The sequence below is a fragment of the Diorhabda sublineata genome, chromosome 3 (genome assembly GCF_026230105.1).
Source record: "Diorhabda sublineata isolate icDioSubl1.1 chromosome 3, icDioSubl1.1, whole genome shotgun sequence".
Classification (NCBI taxonomy): domain Eukaryota; kingdom Metazoa; phylum Arthropoda; class Insecta; order Coleoptera; family Chrysomelidae; genus Diorhabda; species Diorhabda sublineata.
The window spans coordinates 22,607,860-22,625,104 of NC_079476.1; the positions used below are offsets into that span (position 1 = coordinate 22,607,860).

General features: G+C 38.4%; 2 protein-coding genes across 3 annotated transcripts; both read right to left on the minus strand.

Moving 5' to 3' along the window:
- Positions 1-481: 481 nt before the first annotated feature.
- LOC130441130 (zinc finger MYM-type protein 1-like) lies at positions 482-4,224 on the minus strand. 2 transcript variants are annotated; one of them, XM_056774676.1, is made up of 3 exons: positions 3,874-4,224; positions 2,745-2,923; positions 482-2,689 (listed from the first exon to the last, which is right to left on the minus strand). In XM_056774676.1, the coding sequence occupies exons 1-3, from the start codon at positions 3,906-3,908 to the stop codon at positions 2,118-2,120; spliced, it is 786 nt and encodes a 261-aa protein (XP_056630654.1). In that variant the 5' UTR covers positions 3,909-4,224; the 3' UTR covers positions 482-2,117. The 2 variants fall into 2 exon arrangements, with proteins under 2 accessions (XP_056630654.1, XP_056630655.1); XM_056774677.1 differs by lacking the exon at positions 3,874-4,224 and having other exon boundaries at positions 1,231-2,689; positions 2,745-3,640.
- On the minus strand, positions 558-2,005 carry LOC130441717 (zinc finger MYM-type protein 1-like). Its single transcript, XM_056775499.1, has 2 exons — positions 1,292-2,005; positions 558-1,175 (listed from the first exon to the last, which is right to left on the minus strand). The coding sequence occupies exons 1-2, from the start codon at positions 2,003-2,005 to the stop codon at positions 558-560; spliced, it is 1,332 nt and encodes a 443-aa protein (XP_056631477.1).
- Positions 4,225-17,245: the final 13,021 nt, after the last annotated feature.

The following is a 17,245-nucleotide window of genomic DNA, read 5'->3' on the forward strand; positions in this document are numbered from 1 at the left end:
CCTATGAAGAGTTTGTCTGCACCTGCTTTAGCTGATCCGTCACCTATTTCGTTTCTCTCCACTCCGATTTGTCCTGGAATCCAATACAGAGTAGCTTTATTTTTCTCGCCTAGCTCGTTGATTTCGACTAGGCATTCCCAAAGTAGTTTGGATTTTATGATACATATTTTTTTGCATTCTATTTGAAAAATACTTTAAGTGTTGCCCAGGCTTTCAGAGTGTTTAGTTCTTGGCCCTTACACTTCTATTCCAGTTCTGTGTGCTGCTTTAGAGTCTATGTATCTAAACATTCTGAGTGATGTTATTTCTGCCAGACTCTCCAGTACCATGTGCAAGTCAGTATTTGTACATTCAGGGACGTATTTATACCTTTTCAATGGGGGGGGGGGGTTTAACCACTGATTTTTGTTTTGCTCCCCATAGGCTAAAGTGAGCTAACTGTATCTTGGTTTTGGAGTACCTATTAAAAAAAAGAAAGTCATGCCAAAAAATTTATTAAAACTTAAGGTACTCATTGTTACAAAATTAAGTTCATTCTTTTTCTTCTTTCAGCTAACTTATTTATAATTTCGGAGGCATTTAATTTTATCGCGATATTTCATAAGCGCGAGGCCTGTAAGCCTCTCGTCTCCCATTCTATTTCTTAAGTACGTTTTTAGCCTCTTAAGAGTGGAAAAATTGCGTTCAGGCGTGGCAGTTGACACTGGAAGTGTCGCTAAGATTTGAAGAAGCTTCTTAACCGTTGGGAAAAAGAGTTCGTCACACCCGTCCATAGCTTCTAATACGGTAGAGGGCTTTTCCTGATTAGACCAATGATTGTGCCAGAGCTCATACTCGCTTACCAAACCTTTTATTTCCACTTCACTAAGAAATGTTGCTCCTATCCCTACTATACATTTCTTTGCTGCTTCGGTATTTTGAGTCTGGTTAGGCAGAAGCAACTGAATTCCTGAAATTGCTTCTTCGTGAGACTTAAAGCGAGCATCAAACTCGGTGGTTACGTGTTCGATAAACGGGTAGAACACATTTTGTCGATAATAAACTTCTGCAGTTTGACCTGGTATATTACTACGATTTATTTGTCTACCACTTACTCTTGGAGCACTTATATCAGTGGAACTCAACTTTCTTGCTTCCTCAAAAAGATTTGAGAATTCCTGTTCATTACGTAGGTTCTGCAAGGTTGTTTTAATTGTTGTCACATAATTGCAAGTATTAGCTAAGTCAATATTGACTTTTTGCAGGACATGGTTCAAATTTTATGTATTTTATATAAAATTTTCTTTAAAACTATCATTGACACTATAAACTGGCTATTTTCCATTGCGACTTGCAACTGGTAAGCTTGGGTTGCTACTTCCCTTTCCGACTCTTGGAGAGCTTGAAGTGTAGCAAGTACCACGGGAAACATCTCGGAAAACCTTTCAACGGCTGTGTGTTTCTCCGTCCAGCGTGTCTCACAAAGCGAGATAAGGGTTGAATGAGGTGCTCCAATCTCGTCCGCAGTTTTTTTTAGAAGGCCATCTCGGAGTGCTGATTGTCTAAAGAAGTTAATTATGCTTTTAATAGTCCCGATACAGTTTCTGATTGCAGGGATCTGGCAAGAATGAGCCAAAACTAAGTTCAAAGTATGAGCTGCACAGTGTACGAACTGTGCTCGGGGATATTTATTCGTAATTATGGTTCTTACGCCTTTCAACCGTCCGCTCATCACAGCGGCTCCATCATAGCCCTGACCAACTAAATTCTTCAAATCTAATCCGAATGATTTTAGCCTTTGCATGATCGTCGAAGCTAAAGCTGCAGCTGTAACGTCACTAACATGAACAAATTCAAGAAAGTCTTCTCGAATAAGAGCCTTTCCAGAAGAGCAGTCAACATAGCGAAGGCAAAGTGACAGCTGTTCATGACGTGACACATCTTGAGTTTCGTCGGCAAGTACAGCAAAGAAACCTGACTGTTTGACTCTACCTATTAGTTCCTCTTGAATAGCACTTCCATACATAGCCCGTACATAGCCCTAGTATGAGTACTTTGAGTAAGTAAGTGATTTTTAAGAACTTCATCACCAGATCGTGCTCGAAAACGAAGTAGTGCGCGAAAATTTCCATCATTATTTAACGGATGCCAATTTCACCAGAGTCTTGATTTCCCCTCAAAGGCAACTCTTGACGTCCGCAAAATAAGATTGTGTCTATTATGGCACACAGCCTCTGTCTGTTTTCTTCGGCAATGATTTTATTTTGCGCATTAAATGGTTCTGTAACATCACGGGATTGACCTTCCATAACACTTGCGAAATTGCTTGCCAGTTCAACAGCATATTTATGGTAATTTGTATTTCGATATTGTTCGATCTTTTCCAGAACTTTTTTCCAGTTATTAAATGGCTTTGTGACAAAACTTCCAAGTTTTTGATCACCGCGACCACCTTCGGTCTGTCCAAACAAAACGCACATTTTGCATAGTGCCCCTTGTGCTATATTTGAATAAGCTAACCATGGGTTCTTTTGGGTCCAATGACGTTGAAAACAAAGATTTCTGTTACCAGTGACGGGAAACTTAAAAGTCTCAGGAGGAGTCCAGGTTTCTTTCAAAGCTTTTAATTTTTCATTATCATTTTTTGGAGCTTTTGACACATATTTGCCAATATCGTACTCGTCTTCCATTATAACAGAATCCAGGCTATCTAAAAAGAAAAACACGTTAAAGATGGGTGTGAGATTAAAATTAAAATAACTTACTGTGGCCTGTTTCATCTTTGTTCTTAGAGCTGGAGGGAATTGAAGCATCTGTATTGATATCCATACGCACACTGGGTGTACTTTCATTGTTTTGCGAGTTCGATTCGTCGTTGGTTTTCACCTTCTTTGGAAAAAATGCCAAAAGCGACTGCTGTGAAGTACGTTTCATTTTTCTTTCACTAAAATATAAAACAATTTCTAGTGTAAATGCATAGAAAGTTACGTGTTTTACGTGTGACATTTCAGGCAAATGGACAGACTACACATGTAACAATTATTGTTATCTTGTACACTTCTTGAAAGGGCGGCTCTGCTTATGACCTCATCGATCTCCACATTTGGTTAGCAGCTGACATATTTTTATTATGCTGCTTCCTTTACTGTATGTAACGTAGGATTGATCAGGAATGTAGTTCTTATATTCAGGAATGACAAGTCTATAAAAATCAGTACCCTCGACTGGGCAAATTAGCAATGAAATACATGACTATTTCAACCACTAGTACACCGTAGGAAGAGAATGTTTTTGGCGGCGCGGGCGTAACAAAACTTGAGAAATATGACTACATAAAAATATATATGATTTTAATTTTACATAGAAACATTTATAGCTAGCTGATAATAAGTTATGCTGATCGGCCGATCCACATATGTTGAATTTACGTAATACGTAAATAAATACAAAATACATATGCACACTCTTTTTTTATAAAGACTTTGTGACTGATCAGCATTTTACCAATGAAAAAAAAGAAAAAGCAGACTCTAGCAAATCGAGTGCCGAACTTAAGCAAAAACGTCATTTTTAAACCTAAGTAAATACAGGTAAACATGAACTTTTTTATATATTAAATCACACATTTATAACTATACTATGTATTATAACTTATAACTCGGAGATCAGTATTATGTGAAGTGAACTAATAAATATAACGTTTACAAGTGTACTCAATTAAATACTTTTTTCATCCATAGATGAAATCATATAGGCAGCTATATATAATGCCACCACCTCTATTATATCTGCTTAGCGCATTAATTCTTTTTTATGTTGATTTTTAAGTTAGTTTTAACGTAACAGCAATTACATTATTAAATAAGTATATGTTAGGGAACTATAGAGACTTACCACAGAGTTTCCAACCTTAAAAAATTGCGCAGCATTCAAAAGTTTACTAAATTTGCACAATATAAACAAAATGAAGAAAAACACCACACGTATGTCGCACAGCTACTTTATCGCGATCACCACAAACTTTGCAAGTTCAAAAAACTTCGCAGCACTAAAAAGTTTACTCAGATGGCACAATATAAACAAAATAAAGAAAAACAATACACATAAGTCGCACAACTACTCTAGTAATTCAGTACACAAGATTTAAGACTGTTGTTGACGTCCCACTCTCACGTACCCACGTTGCAGAAATCAAACGCGGAGTGGAAGACATGCAGCCACCTTATTGGTCAGCAACCGCCGTACAAATTTTCCTCCAATGTTGCTGATACATAAGTGCATTCAAAATAAGTTTGTTTACTTTAAGTCTAGTTTTTAGATTGAATAATTGTTTACGTAGAAGAATGATGATAATAATTGTATGCATGGACGGTTCTATAGGGGGGGGGGGTTTAAACCCCCTAACCCCCCCTTATATACGTCGTTGTGTACATTCGATAAATTGTTCCTCGTGGTATTTAGACTGGTAACAGTTTTTACCACATTACTCATGAACTACTACAAAAAAGGGTCAAGTTTCTTGTACTTAAGGGTGGTTAAGCGAACTTTAAAACGGAACAAAAAGCAACCCCTTTTTTAGTTAATATTTGTGCGGAATATAGAAGATGGTACATTTTTTACATGTGTTACTTTGTCGCAGATATTTCCTGTGTGAAAAAAATAAAGTTGATGATGTTTTTATATATTGATTACGAGAACGATTTGAATCTTAATTAGTAATAATTAAAGATGTTATTTATGAATAAACTCTTTTCAAAATTGCATATTTTTTTATTCAAGATAGTCTTATAAGATTTTTCAATAAGATGTTCATGAATTATATTCGTAATCTAACCAAAAATATTTTCTCCTGCAGTAAAATAAAGTTGAATATGCTTAACTTCTTCCAAAAATATTTCAGTACTTCGTGATAAATTGGCCTTAAATATCCGTAGCAGCACGTTTCAAGCAAAATATCCCGCAAAAATCGAAGATCATGTACTTGCCTTGAAAATATTTCACATTGTCTCCTGCAACGAACAAGCATGTTGAGAAGAAGTTCTTTTATGTATACTTTTCCGCACCACCTACGAGGTAGTATACTCGGCGCGTTTTTTTAACGTGGTTTCCCCTATAGGCATATTCCACGATCTACTAGAATCCTGATGGTTACTCTAAATAATGAATTAACTCTCATAAGATCGAAAGGGATTTTTATTTTTATAAAGAAATACGTAGGGAATAGAATAAGAGTAGAAATGAATAGAAATTTTGCAACAACAGAAAACACTTTCGGTCTCACTGTGTGAGAACATTTAAGTTTCAGTTCGAAAAAAAAGAACGACGACATCTTTCTGAGTCAGGAATACGAGTAGAAATGATTCCGTTTGAGTTTATGTACGAAGGAAAGAGAAATCACCCCTTTTTTAAAGAGAATTACAGTTAGAAATGATTCCTATATGTTTCTATTCGAAAAAAAAAAAGAACAACCACCTCTAAATGCATGAGATAGACGAGAAGAAATGATGGAGTTTGGAAATAAACAGAAAACACTCTCAGTCTTCCATAGTGTATGGAGTAAGAGCTCAGGTGCGACTGCCCGGGTTGAAACCAAGTCTGAACGACGCGGTTGAGCTATGTTACCCATAACACTTAATGGTGACGTCCGTGTTTCTGTAAGAAAAAAGAACGACTACTTCTTATGGAGTCAGGAAAACGAGTAGAAATGATTCCGTTTGAGTTTCTTTACGAAGGAAAGAGAAACCACCCCTTTTTTAAAGAGAATTACTGTTAGAAATGATTCCTATATGTTTCTATTCGAAAAAAAAAGAACAACCACTTCTAAATACATGAGATAGACGAGAAGCAATGATGGAGTTTGGAAATAAACAGAAAACACTCTCAGTCTTCCATAGTGTATGGAGTAAGAGCTCAGGTGCGACTGCCCGGGTTGAAACCAAGTCTGAACGACGCGGTTGAGCTATGTTACCCATAACACTTAATGGTGACGTCCGTGTTTCTGTACGAAAAAAGAACGACTACTTCTTATGGAGTCAGGAAAACGAGTAGAAATGATTCAGTTTGAGTTTATGTACGAAGGAAAGAGAAACCGCCCCTTTTTTAAAGAGAATTATTGTTAGAAATGATTCCTATATGTTTCTATTCGAAAAAAAAGAACAACCACCTCTAAATACATGGGATAGACGAGTTGAAACGATGGAGTTCAAAAAGAAACAGAAAACACTCTGTCTTCCATAGTGTATGGAGTAAGAGCTCAGGTGCGACTGCCCGGGTTGAAACCAAGTCTGAACGACGCGGTTGAGCTATGTTACCCATAACACTTAATGGCGACGATCGTGTTTCTGTACGAAAAAAGATCGACTTCTTATGGAGTCAGGAAAACGAGTAGAAATGATTTCGTTTGAGTTTCTGTACTTAGGAAAGAGAAACCACCCCTTTTTTAAAGAGAATTACTGTTAGAAATGATTCCTATATGTTTCTATTCGAAAAAAAAGAACAACCACCTCTAAATGCATGAGATAGACGAGTTGAAACGATGGAGTTCAAAAAGAAACAGAAAACACTCTCAGTCTTCCATAGTGTACGGAGTAAGAGCTCAGGTGCGACTGCCCGGGTTGAAACCAAGTCTGAACGACGCGGTTGAGCTATGTTACCCATAACACTTAATGGTGACGTCCGTGTTTCTGTATGAAAAAAGAACGACTACTTCTTATGGAGTCAGGAAAACGAGTAGAAATGATTCCGTTTGAGTTTCTTTACGAAGGAAAGAGAAACCACCCCTTTTTTAAAGAGAATTACTGTTAGAAATGATTCCTATATGTTTCTATTCGAAAAAAAAAGAACAACCACCTCTAAATGCATGAGATAGACGAGAAGCAATGATGGAGTTTGGAAATAAACAGAAAACACTCTCAGTCTTCCATAGTGTATGGAGTAAGAGCTCAGGTGCGACTGCCCGGGTTGAAACCAAGTCTGAACGACGCGGTTGAGCTATGTTACCCATAACACTTTATGGTGACGTCCGTGTTTCTGTAAGAAAAAAGAACGACTACTTCTTATGGAGTCAGGAAAACGAGTAGAAATGATTCCGTTTGAGTTTCTTTACGAAGGAAAGAGAAACCACCCCTTTTTTAAAGAGAATTACTGTTAGAAATGATTCCTATATGTTTCTATTCGAAAAAAAAAGAACAACCACCTCTAAATGCATGAGATAGACGAGAAGCAATGATGGAGTTTGGAAATAAACAGAAAACACTCTCAGTCTTCCATAGTGTATGGAGTAAGAGCTCGGGTGCGACTGCCCGGGTTGAAACCAAGTCTGAACGACGCGGTTGAGCTATGTTACCCATAACACTTAATGGTGATGTCCGTGTTTCTGTAAGAAAAAAGAACGACTACTTCTTATGGAGTCAGGAAAACGAGTAGAAATGATTCCGTTTGAGTTTCTTTACGAAGGAAAGAGAAACCACCCCTTTTTTAAAGAGAATTACTGTTAGAAATGATTCCTATATGTTTCTATTCGAAAAAAAAAGAACAACCACCTCTAAATGCATGAGATAGACGAGAAGCAATGATGGAGTTTGGAAATAAACAGAAAACACTCTCAGTCTTCCATAGTGTATGGAGTAAGAGCTCGGGTGCGACTGCCCGGGTTGAAACCAAGTCTGAACGACGCGGTTGAGCTATGTTACCCATAACACTTAATGGTGACGTCCGTGTTTCTGTAAGAAAAAAGAACGACTACTTCTTATGGAGTCAGGAAAACGAGTAGAAATGATTCCGTTTGAGTTTCTGTACGGAGGAAAAAAAAACCACCCCTTTTTGTAAGAGAAATACTATTAGAAATGATTCCTATATGTTTTCATTCGGATAAAAAGAACAACCATCTCTAAATGCATGAGATAGACGAGTTGAAACGGTGGAGTTCAAAAAGAAACAGAAAACACTCTCAGTCTTCCATAGTGTACGGAGTAAGAGCTCAGGTGCGACTGCCCGGGTTGAAACCAAGTCTGAACGACGCGGTTGAGCTATGTTACCCATAACACTTAATGGTGACGTCCGTGTTTCTGTATGAAAAAAGAACGACTACTTCTTATGGAGTCAGGAAAACGAGTAGAAATGATTCCGTTTGAGTTTCTTTACGAAGGAAAGAGAAACCACCCCTTTTTTAAAGAGAATTACTGTTAGAAATGATTCCTATATGTTTCTATTCGAAAAAAAAGAACAACCACCTCTAAATACATGGGATAGACGAGTTGAAACGATGGAGTTCAAAAAGAAACAGAAAACACTCTGTCTTCCATAGTGTATGGAGTAAGAGCTCAGGTGCGACTGCCCGGGTTGAAACCAAGTCTGAACGACGCGGTTGAGCTATGTTACCCATAACACTTAATAGCGACGATCGTGTTTCTGTACGAAAAAAGATCGACTTCTTATGGAGTCAGGAAAACGAGTAGAAATGATTTCGTTTGAGTTTCTGTACTTAGGAAAGAGAAACCACCCCTTTTTTAAAGAGAATTACTGTTAGAAATGATTCCTATATGTTTCTATTCGAAAAAAAAGAACAACCACCTCTAAATGCATGAGATAGACGAGTTGAAACGATGGAGTTCAAAAAGAAACAGAAAACACTCTCAGTCTTCCATAGTGTACGGAGTAAGAGCTCAGGTGCGACTGCCCGGGTTGAAACCAAGTCTGAACGACGCGGTTGAGCTATGTTACCCATAACACTTAATGGTGACGTCCGTGTTTCTGTATGAAAAAAGAACGACTACTTCTTATGGAGTCAGGAAAACGAGTAGAAATGATTCCGTTTGAGTTTCTTTACGAAGGAAAGAGAAACCACCCCTTTTTTAAAGAGAATTACTGTTAGAAATGATTCCTATATGTTTCTATTCGAAAAAAAAAGAACAACCACCTCTAAATGCATGAGATAGACGAGAAGCAATGATGGAGTTTGGAAATAAACAGAAAACACTCTCAGTCTTCCATAGTGTATGGAGTAAGAGCTCAGGTGCGACTGCCCGGGTTGAAACCAAGTCTGAACGACGCGGTTGAGCTATGTTACCCATAACACTTTATGGTGACGTCCGTGTTTCTGTAAGAAAAAAGAACGACTACTTCTTATGGAGTCAGGAAAACGAGTAGAAATGATTCCGTTTGAGTTTCTTTACGAAGGAAAGAGAAACCACCCCTTTTTTAAAGAGAATTACTGTTAGAAATGATTCCTATATGTTTCTATTCGAAAAAAAAAGAACAACCACCTCTAAATGCATGAGATAGACGAGAAGCAATGATGGAGTTTGGAAATAAACAGAAAACACTTTCAGTCTTCCATAGTGTATGGAGTAAGAGCTCGGGTGCGACTGCCCGGGTTGAAACCAAGTCTGAACGACGCGGTTGAGCTATGTTACCCATAACACTTAATGGTGACGTCCGTGTTTCTGTAAGAAAAAAGAACGACTACTTCTTATGGAGTCAGGAAAACGAGTAGAAATGATTCCGTTTGAGTTTATGTACGAAGGAAATAGAAACCACCCCTTTTTTTAAAGAGAATTACTGTTAGAAATGATTCCTATATGTTTCTATTCGAAAAAAAAAGAACAACCACCTCTAAATGCATGAGATAGACGAGAAGCAATGATGGAGTTTGGAAATAAACAGAAAACACTCTCAGTCTTCCATAGTGTATGGAGTAAGAGCTCGGGTGCGACTGCCCGGGTTGAAACCAAGTCTGAACGACGCGGTTGAGCTATGTTACCCATAACACTTAATGGTGACGTCCGTGTTTCTGTAAGAAAAAAGAACGACTACTTCTTATGGAGTCAGGAAAACGAGTAGAAATGATTCCGTTTGAGTTTCTGTACGGAGGAAAAAAAAACCACCCCTTTTTGTAAGAGAAATACTATTAGAAATGATTCCTATATGTTTTCATTCGGATAAAAAGAACAACCATCTCTAAATGCATGAGATAGACGAGTTGAAACGGTGGAGTTCAAAAAGAAACAGAAAACACTCTCAGTCTTCCATAGTGTACGGAGTAAGAGCTCAGGTGCGACTGCCCGGGTTGAAACCAAGTCTGAACGACGCGGTTGAGCTATGTTACCCATAACACTTAATGGTGACGTCCGTGTTTCTGTATGAAAAAAGAACGACTACTTCTTATGGAGTCAGGAAAACGAGTAGAAATGATTCCGTTTGAGTTTCTTTACGAAGGAAAGAGAAACCACCCCTTTTTTAAAGAGAATTACTGTTAGAAATGATTCCTATATGTTTCTATTCGAAAAAAAAGAACAACCACCTCTAAATACATGGGATAGACGAGTTGAAACGATGGAGTTCAAAAAGAAACAGAAAACACTCTGTCTTCCATAGTGTATGGAGTAAGAGCTCAGGTGCGACTGCCCGGGTTGAAACCAAGTCTGAACGACGCGGTTGAGCTATGTTACCCATAACACTTAATGGCGACGATCGTGTTTCTGTACGAAAAAAGATCGACTTCTTATGGAGTCAGGAAAACGAGTAGAAATGATTTCGTTTGAGTTTCTGTACTTAGGAAAGAGAAACCACCCCTTTTTTAAAGAGAATTACTGTTAGAAATGATTCCTATATGTTTCTATTCGAAAAAAAAGAACAACCACCTCTAAATGCATGAGATAGACGAGTTGAAACGATGGAGTTCAAAAAGAAACAGAAAACACTCTCAGTCTTCCATAGTGTACGGAGTAAGAGCTCAGGTGCGACTGCCCGGGTTGAAACCAAGTCTGAACGACGCGGTTGAGCTATGTTACCCATAACACTTAATGGTGACGTCCGTGTTTCTGTATGAAAAAAGAACGACTACTTCTTATGGAGTCAGGAAAACGAGTAGAAATGATTCCGTTTGAGTTTCTTTACGAAGGAAAGAGAAACCACCCCTTTTTTAAAGAGAATTACTGTTAGAAATGATTCCTATATGTTTCTATTCGAAAAAAAAAGAACAACCACCTCTAAATGCATGAGATAGACGAGAAGCAATGATGGAGTTTGGAAATAAACAGAAAACACTCTCAGTCTTCCATAGTGTATGGAGTAAGAGCTCAGGTGCGACTGCCCGGGTTGAAACCAAGTCTGAACGACGCGGTTGAGCTATGTTACCCATAACACTTTATGGTGACGTCCGTGTTTCTGTAAGAAAAAAGAACGACTACTTCTTATGGAGTCAGGAAAACGAGTAGAAATGATTCCGTTTGAGTTTCTTTACGAAGGAAAGAGAAACCACCCCTTTTTTAAAGAGAATTACTGTTAGAAATGATTCCTATATGTTTCCATTCGGAAAAAAAGAACAACCACCTCTAAATGCATGAGATAGACGAGTTGAAACGATGGAGTTCAAAAAGAAACAGAAAACACTCTCAGTCTTCCATAGTGTACGGAGTAAGAGTTCAGGTGCGACTGCCCGGGTTGAAACCAAGTCTGAACGACGCGGTTGAGCTATGTTACCCATAACACTTAATGGTGACGTCCGTGTTTCTGTATGAAAAAAGAACGACTACTTCTTATGGAGTCAGGAAAACGAGTAGAAATGATTCCGTTTGAGTTTCTTTACGAAGGAAAGAGAAACCACCCCTTTTTTAAAGAGAATTACTGTTAGAAATGATTCCTATATGTTTCTATTCGAAAAAAAAAGAACAACCACCTCTAAATGCATGAGATAGACGAGAAGCAATGATGGAGTTTGGAAATAAACAGAAAACACTCTCAGTCTTCCATAGTGTACGGAGTAAGAGCTCAGGTGCGACTGCCCGGGTTGAAACCAAGTCTGAACGACGCGGTTGAGCTATGTTACCCATAACACTTAATGGTGACGTCCGTGTTTCTGTATGAAAAAAGAACGACTACTTCTTATGGAGTCAGGAAAACGAGTAGAAATGATTCCGTTTGAGTTTATGTACGAAGGAAAGAGAAAGCACCCCTTCTTTTAAAGAGAATTACTGTTGGAAATGATTCCTATATGTTTCTATTCGAAAAAAAAAGAACAACCACCTCTAAATGCATGAGATAGACGAGAAGCAATGATGGAGTTTGGAAATAAACAGAAAACACTCTCAGTCTTCCATAGTGTATGGAGTAAGAGCTCAGGTGCGACTGCCCGGGTTGAAACCAAGTCTGAACGACGCGGTTGAGCTATGTTACCCATAACACTTAATGGTGACGTCCGTGTTTCTGTAAGAAAAAAGAACGACTACTTCTTATGGAGTCAGGAAAACGAGTAGAAATGATTCCGTTTGAGTTTCTGTACGGAGGAAAAAAAAACCACCCCTTTTTGTAAGAGAAATACTATTAGAAATGATTCCTATATGTTTTCATTCGGATAAAAAGAACAACCATCTCTAAATGCATGAGATAGACGAGTTGAAACGATGGAGTTCAAAAAGAAACAGAAAACACTCTCAGTCTTCCATAGTGTATGGAGTAAGAGCTCAGGTGCGACTGCCCGGGTTGAAACCAAGTCTGAACGACGCGGTTGAGCTGTTACCCATAACACTTTATCGTGACGTCCGTGTTTCTGTACGAAAAAAGAACGACTACTTCTTATGGAGTCAAGAAAACGAGTAGAAATGATTCCGTTTGAGTTTATGTACGAAGGAAAGAGAAACCACCCCTTTTTTAAAGAGAATTACTGTTAGAAATGATTCCTATATGTTTCTATTCGAAAAAAAAAGAACAACCACTTCTAAATGCATGAGATAGACGAGAAGCAATGATGGAGTTTGGAAATAAACAGAAAACACTCTCAGTCTTCCATAGTGTATGGAGTAAGAGCTCAGGTGCGACTGCCCGGGTTGAAACCAAGTCTGAACGACGCGGTTGAGCTATGTTACCCATAACACTTTATGGTGACGTCCGTGTTTCTGTAAGAAAAAAGAACGACTACTTCTTATGGAGTCAGGAAAACGAGTAGAAATGATTCCGTTTGAGTTTCTTTACGAAGGAAAGAGAAACCACCCCTTTTTTAAAGAGAATTACTGTTAGAAATGATTCCTATAAGTTTCTATTCGAAAAAAAAAGAACAACCACCTCTAAATGCATGAGATAGACGAGAAGCAATGATGGAGTTTGGAAATAAACAGAAAACACTCTCAGTCTTCCATAGTGTATGGAGTAAGAGCTCAGGTGCGACTGCCCGGGTTGAAACCAAGTCTGAACGACGTGGTTGAGCTATGTTACCCATAACACTTTATGGTGACGTCCGTGTTTCTGTACGAAAAAAGAACGACTACTTCTTATGGAGTCAGGAAAACGAGTAGAAATGATTCCGTTTGAGTTTCTTTACGAAGGAAAGAGAAACCACCCCTTTTTTAAAGAGAATTACTGTTAGAAATGATTCCTATAAGTTTCTATTCGAAAAAAAATAGAACAACCACCTCTAAATGCATGAGATAGACGAGAAGCAATGATGGAGTTTGGAAATAAACAGAAAACACTCTCAGTCTTCCATAGTGTATGGAGTAAGAGCTCAGGTGCGACTGCCCGGGTTGAAACCAAGTCTGAACGACGCGGTTGAGCTATGTTACCCATAACACTTAATGGTGACGTCCGTGTTTTTGTACGAAAAAAGAACGACTACTTCTTATGGAGTCAGGAAAACGAGTAGAAATGATTCAGTTTGAGTTTATGTACGAAGGAAAGAGAAACCACCCCTTTTTTAAAGAGAATTACTGTTAGAAATGATTCCTATATGTTTCTATTCGAAAAAAAAAGAACAACCACCTCTAAATGCATGAGATAGACGAGAAGCAATGATGGAGTTTGGAAATAAACAGAAAACACTCTCAGTCTTCCATAGTGTATGGAGTAAGAGCTCAGGTGCGACTGCCCGGGTTGAAACCAAGTCTGAACGACGCGGTTGAGCTATGTTACCCATAACACTTTATGGTGACGTCCGTGTTTCTGTACGAAAAAAGAACGACTAGTTCTTATGGAGTCAGGAAAACGAGTAGAAATGATTCCGTTTGAGTTTCTGTACGAAGGAAAAAAAACCACCCCTTTTTGTAAGAGAAATACTATTAGAAATGATTCCTATATGTTTTCATTCGGATAAAAAACAACCATCTCTAAATGCATGAGATAGACGAGTTGAAACGATGGAGTTCAAAAAGAAACAGAAAACACTCTCAGTCTTCCATAGTGTATGGAGTAAGAGCTCAGGTGCGACTGCCCGGGTTGAAACCAAGTCTGAACGACGCGGTTGAGCTATGTTACCCATAACACTTAATGGTGACGTCCGTGTTTCTGTAAGAAAAAAGAACGACTACTTCTTATGGAGTCAGGAAAATGAGTAGAAATGATTCCGTTTGAGTTTCTTTACGAAGGAAAGAGAAGCCACCCCTTTTTTAAAGAGAATTACTGTTAGAAATGATTCCTATATGTTTCTATTCGAAAAAAAAAAGAGCAACCACTTCTAAATGCATGAGATAGACGAGAAGCAATGATGGAGTTTGGAAATAAACAGAAAACACTCTCAGTCTTCCATAGTGTACGGAGTAAGAGCTCAGGTGCGACTGCCCGGGTTGAAACCAAGTCTGAACGACGCGGTTGAGCTATGTTACCCATAACACTTAATGGTGACGTCCGTGTTTCTGTACGAAATAAGAACGACTACTTCTTATGGAGTCAGGAAAACGAGTAGAAATGATTCCGTTTGAGTTTATGTACGAAGTAAAGAGAAACCACCCCTTTTTTAAAGAGAATTACTGTTAGAAATGATTCCTATATGTTTCTATTCGAAAAAAAAAGAACAACCACCTCTAAATGCATGAGATAGACGAGAAGCAATGATGGAGTTTGGAAATAAACAGAAAACACTCTCAGTCTTCCATAGTGTATGGAGTAAGAGCTCAGGTGCGACTGCCCGGGTTGAAACCAAGTCTGAACGACGCGGTTGAGCTATGTTACCCATAACACTTTATGGTGACGTCCGTGTTTCTGTACGAAAAAAGAACGACTAGTTCTTATGGAGTCAGGAAAACGAGTAGAAATGATTCCGTTTGAGTTTCTGTACGAAGTAAAGAGAAACCACCCCTTTTTTAAAGAGAATTACTGTTAGAAATGATTCCTATAAGTTTCTATTCGAAAAAAAAAAGAACAACCACCTCTAAATGCATGAGATAGACGAGAAGCAATGATGGAGTTTGGAAATAAACAGAAAACACTCTCAGTCTTCCATAGTGTATGGAGTAAGAGCTCAGGTGCGACTGCCCGGGTTGAAACCAAGTCTGAACGACGTGGTTGAGCTATGTTACCCATAACACTTTATGGTGACGTCCGTGTTTCTGTACGAAAAAAGAACGACTACTTCTTATGGAGTCAGGAAAACGAGTAGAAATGATTCCGTTTGAGTTTCTTTACGAAGGAAAGAGAAACCACCCCTTTTTTAAAGAGAATTACTGTTAGAAATGATTCCTATAAGTTTCTATTCGAAAAAAAATAGAACAACCACCTCTAAATGCATGAGATAGACGAGAAGCAATGATGGAGTTTGGAAATAAACAGAAAACACTCTCAGTCTTCCATAGTGTATGGAGTAAGAGCTCAGGTGCGACTGCCCGGGTTGAAACCAAGTCTGAACGACGCGGTTGAGCTATGTTACCCATAACACTTAATGGTGACGTCCGTGTTTCTGTAAGAAAAAAGAACGACTACTTCTTATGGAGTCAGGAAAACGAGTAGAAATGATTCCGTTTGAGTTTCTGTACGGAGGAAAAAAAAACCACCCCTTTTTGTAAGAGAAATACTATTAGAAATGATTCCTATATGTTTTCATTCGGATAAAAAGAACAACCATCTCTAAATGCATGAGATAGACGAGTTGAAACGATGGAGTTCAAAAAGAAACAGAAAACACTCTCAGTCTTCCATAGTGTATGGAGTAAGAGCTCAGGTGCGACTGCCCGGGTTGAAACCAAGTCTGAACGACGCGGTTGAGCTGTTACCCATAACACTTTATCGTGACGTCCGTGTTTCTGTACGAAAAAAGAACGACTACTTCTTATGGAGTCAAGAAAACGAGTAGAAATGATTCCGTTTGAGTTTATGTACGAAGGAAAGAGAAACCACCCCTTTTTTAAAGAGAATTACTGTTAGAAATGATTCCTATATGTTTCTATTCGAAAAAAAAAGAACAACCACTTCTAAATGCATGAGATAGACGAGAAGCAATGATGGAGTTTGGAAATAAACAGAAAACACTCTCAGTCTTCCATAGTGTATGGAGTAAGAGCTCAGGTGCGACTGCCCGGGTTGAAACCAAGTCTGAACGACGCGGTTGAGCTATGTTACCCATAACACTTTATGGTGACGTCCGTGTTTCTGTAAGAAAAAAGAACGACTACTTCTTATGGAGTCAGGAAAACGAGTAGAAATGATTCCGTTTGAGTTTCTTTACGAAGGAAAGAGAAACCACCCCTTTTTTAAAGAGAATTACTGTTAGAAATGATTCCTATAAGTTTCTATTCGAAAAAAAAAAGAACAACCACCTCTAAATGCATGAGATAGACGAGAAGCAATGATGGAGTTTGGAAATAAACAGAAAACACTCTCAGTCTTCCATAGTGTATGGAGTAAGAGCTCAGGTGCGACTGCCCGGGTTGAAACCAAGTCTGAACGACGTGGTTGAGCTATGTTACCCATAACACTTTATGGTGACGTCCGTGTTTCTGTACGAAAAAAGAACGACTACTTCTTATGGAGTCAGGAAAACGAGTAGAAATGATTCCGTTTGAGTTTCTTTACGAAGGAAAGAGAAACCACCCCTTTTTTAAAGAGAATTACTGTTAGAAATGATTCCTATAAGTTTCTATTCGAAAAAAAATAGAACAACCACCTCTAAATGCATGAGATAGACGAGAAGCAATGATGGAGTTTGGAAATAAACAGAAAACACTCTCAGTCTTCCATAGTGTATGGAGTAAGAGCTCAGGTGCGACTGCCCGGGTTGAAACCAAGTCTGAACGACGCGGTTGAGCTATGTTACCCATAACACTTAATGGTGACGTCCGTGTTTTTGTACGAAAAAAGAACGACTACTTCTTATGGAGTCAGGAAAACGAGTAGAAATGATTCCGTTTGAGTTTCTGTACGAAGGAAAAAAAACCACCCCTTTTTGTAAGAGAAATACTATTAGAAATGATTCCTATATGTTTTCATTCGGATAAAAAACAACCATCTCTAAATGCATGAGATAGACGAGTTGAAACGATGGAGTTCAAAAAGAAACAGAAAACAC

Coding starts and splice junctions, on each gene's coding strand:
- LOC130441717 (XM_056775499.1), bottom strand. CDS start 2,005: ATGTATGGAAGTGCTATTCAAGAGGAACTAATAGGTAGAGTCAAACAG. Junction 1,176..1,291: donor AGTTTATAGTGTCAATGATA/GTTTTAAAGAAA, acceptor ACAACCTTGCAG/AACCTACGTAATGAACAGGA.
- LOC130441130 (XM_056774677.1), bottom strand. CDS start 2,985: ATGTCACACGTAAAACACGTAACTTTCTATGCATTTACACTAGAAATT. Junction 2,690..2,744: donor CAAAGATGAAACAGGCCACA/GTAAGTTATTTT, acceptor TTTTCTTTTTAG/ATAGCCTGGATTCTGTTATA.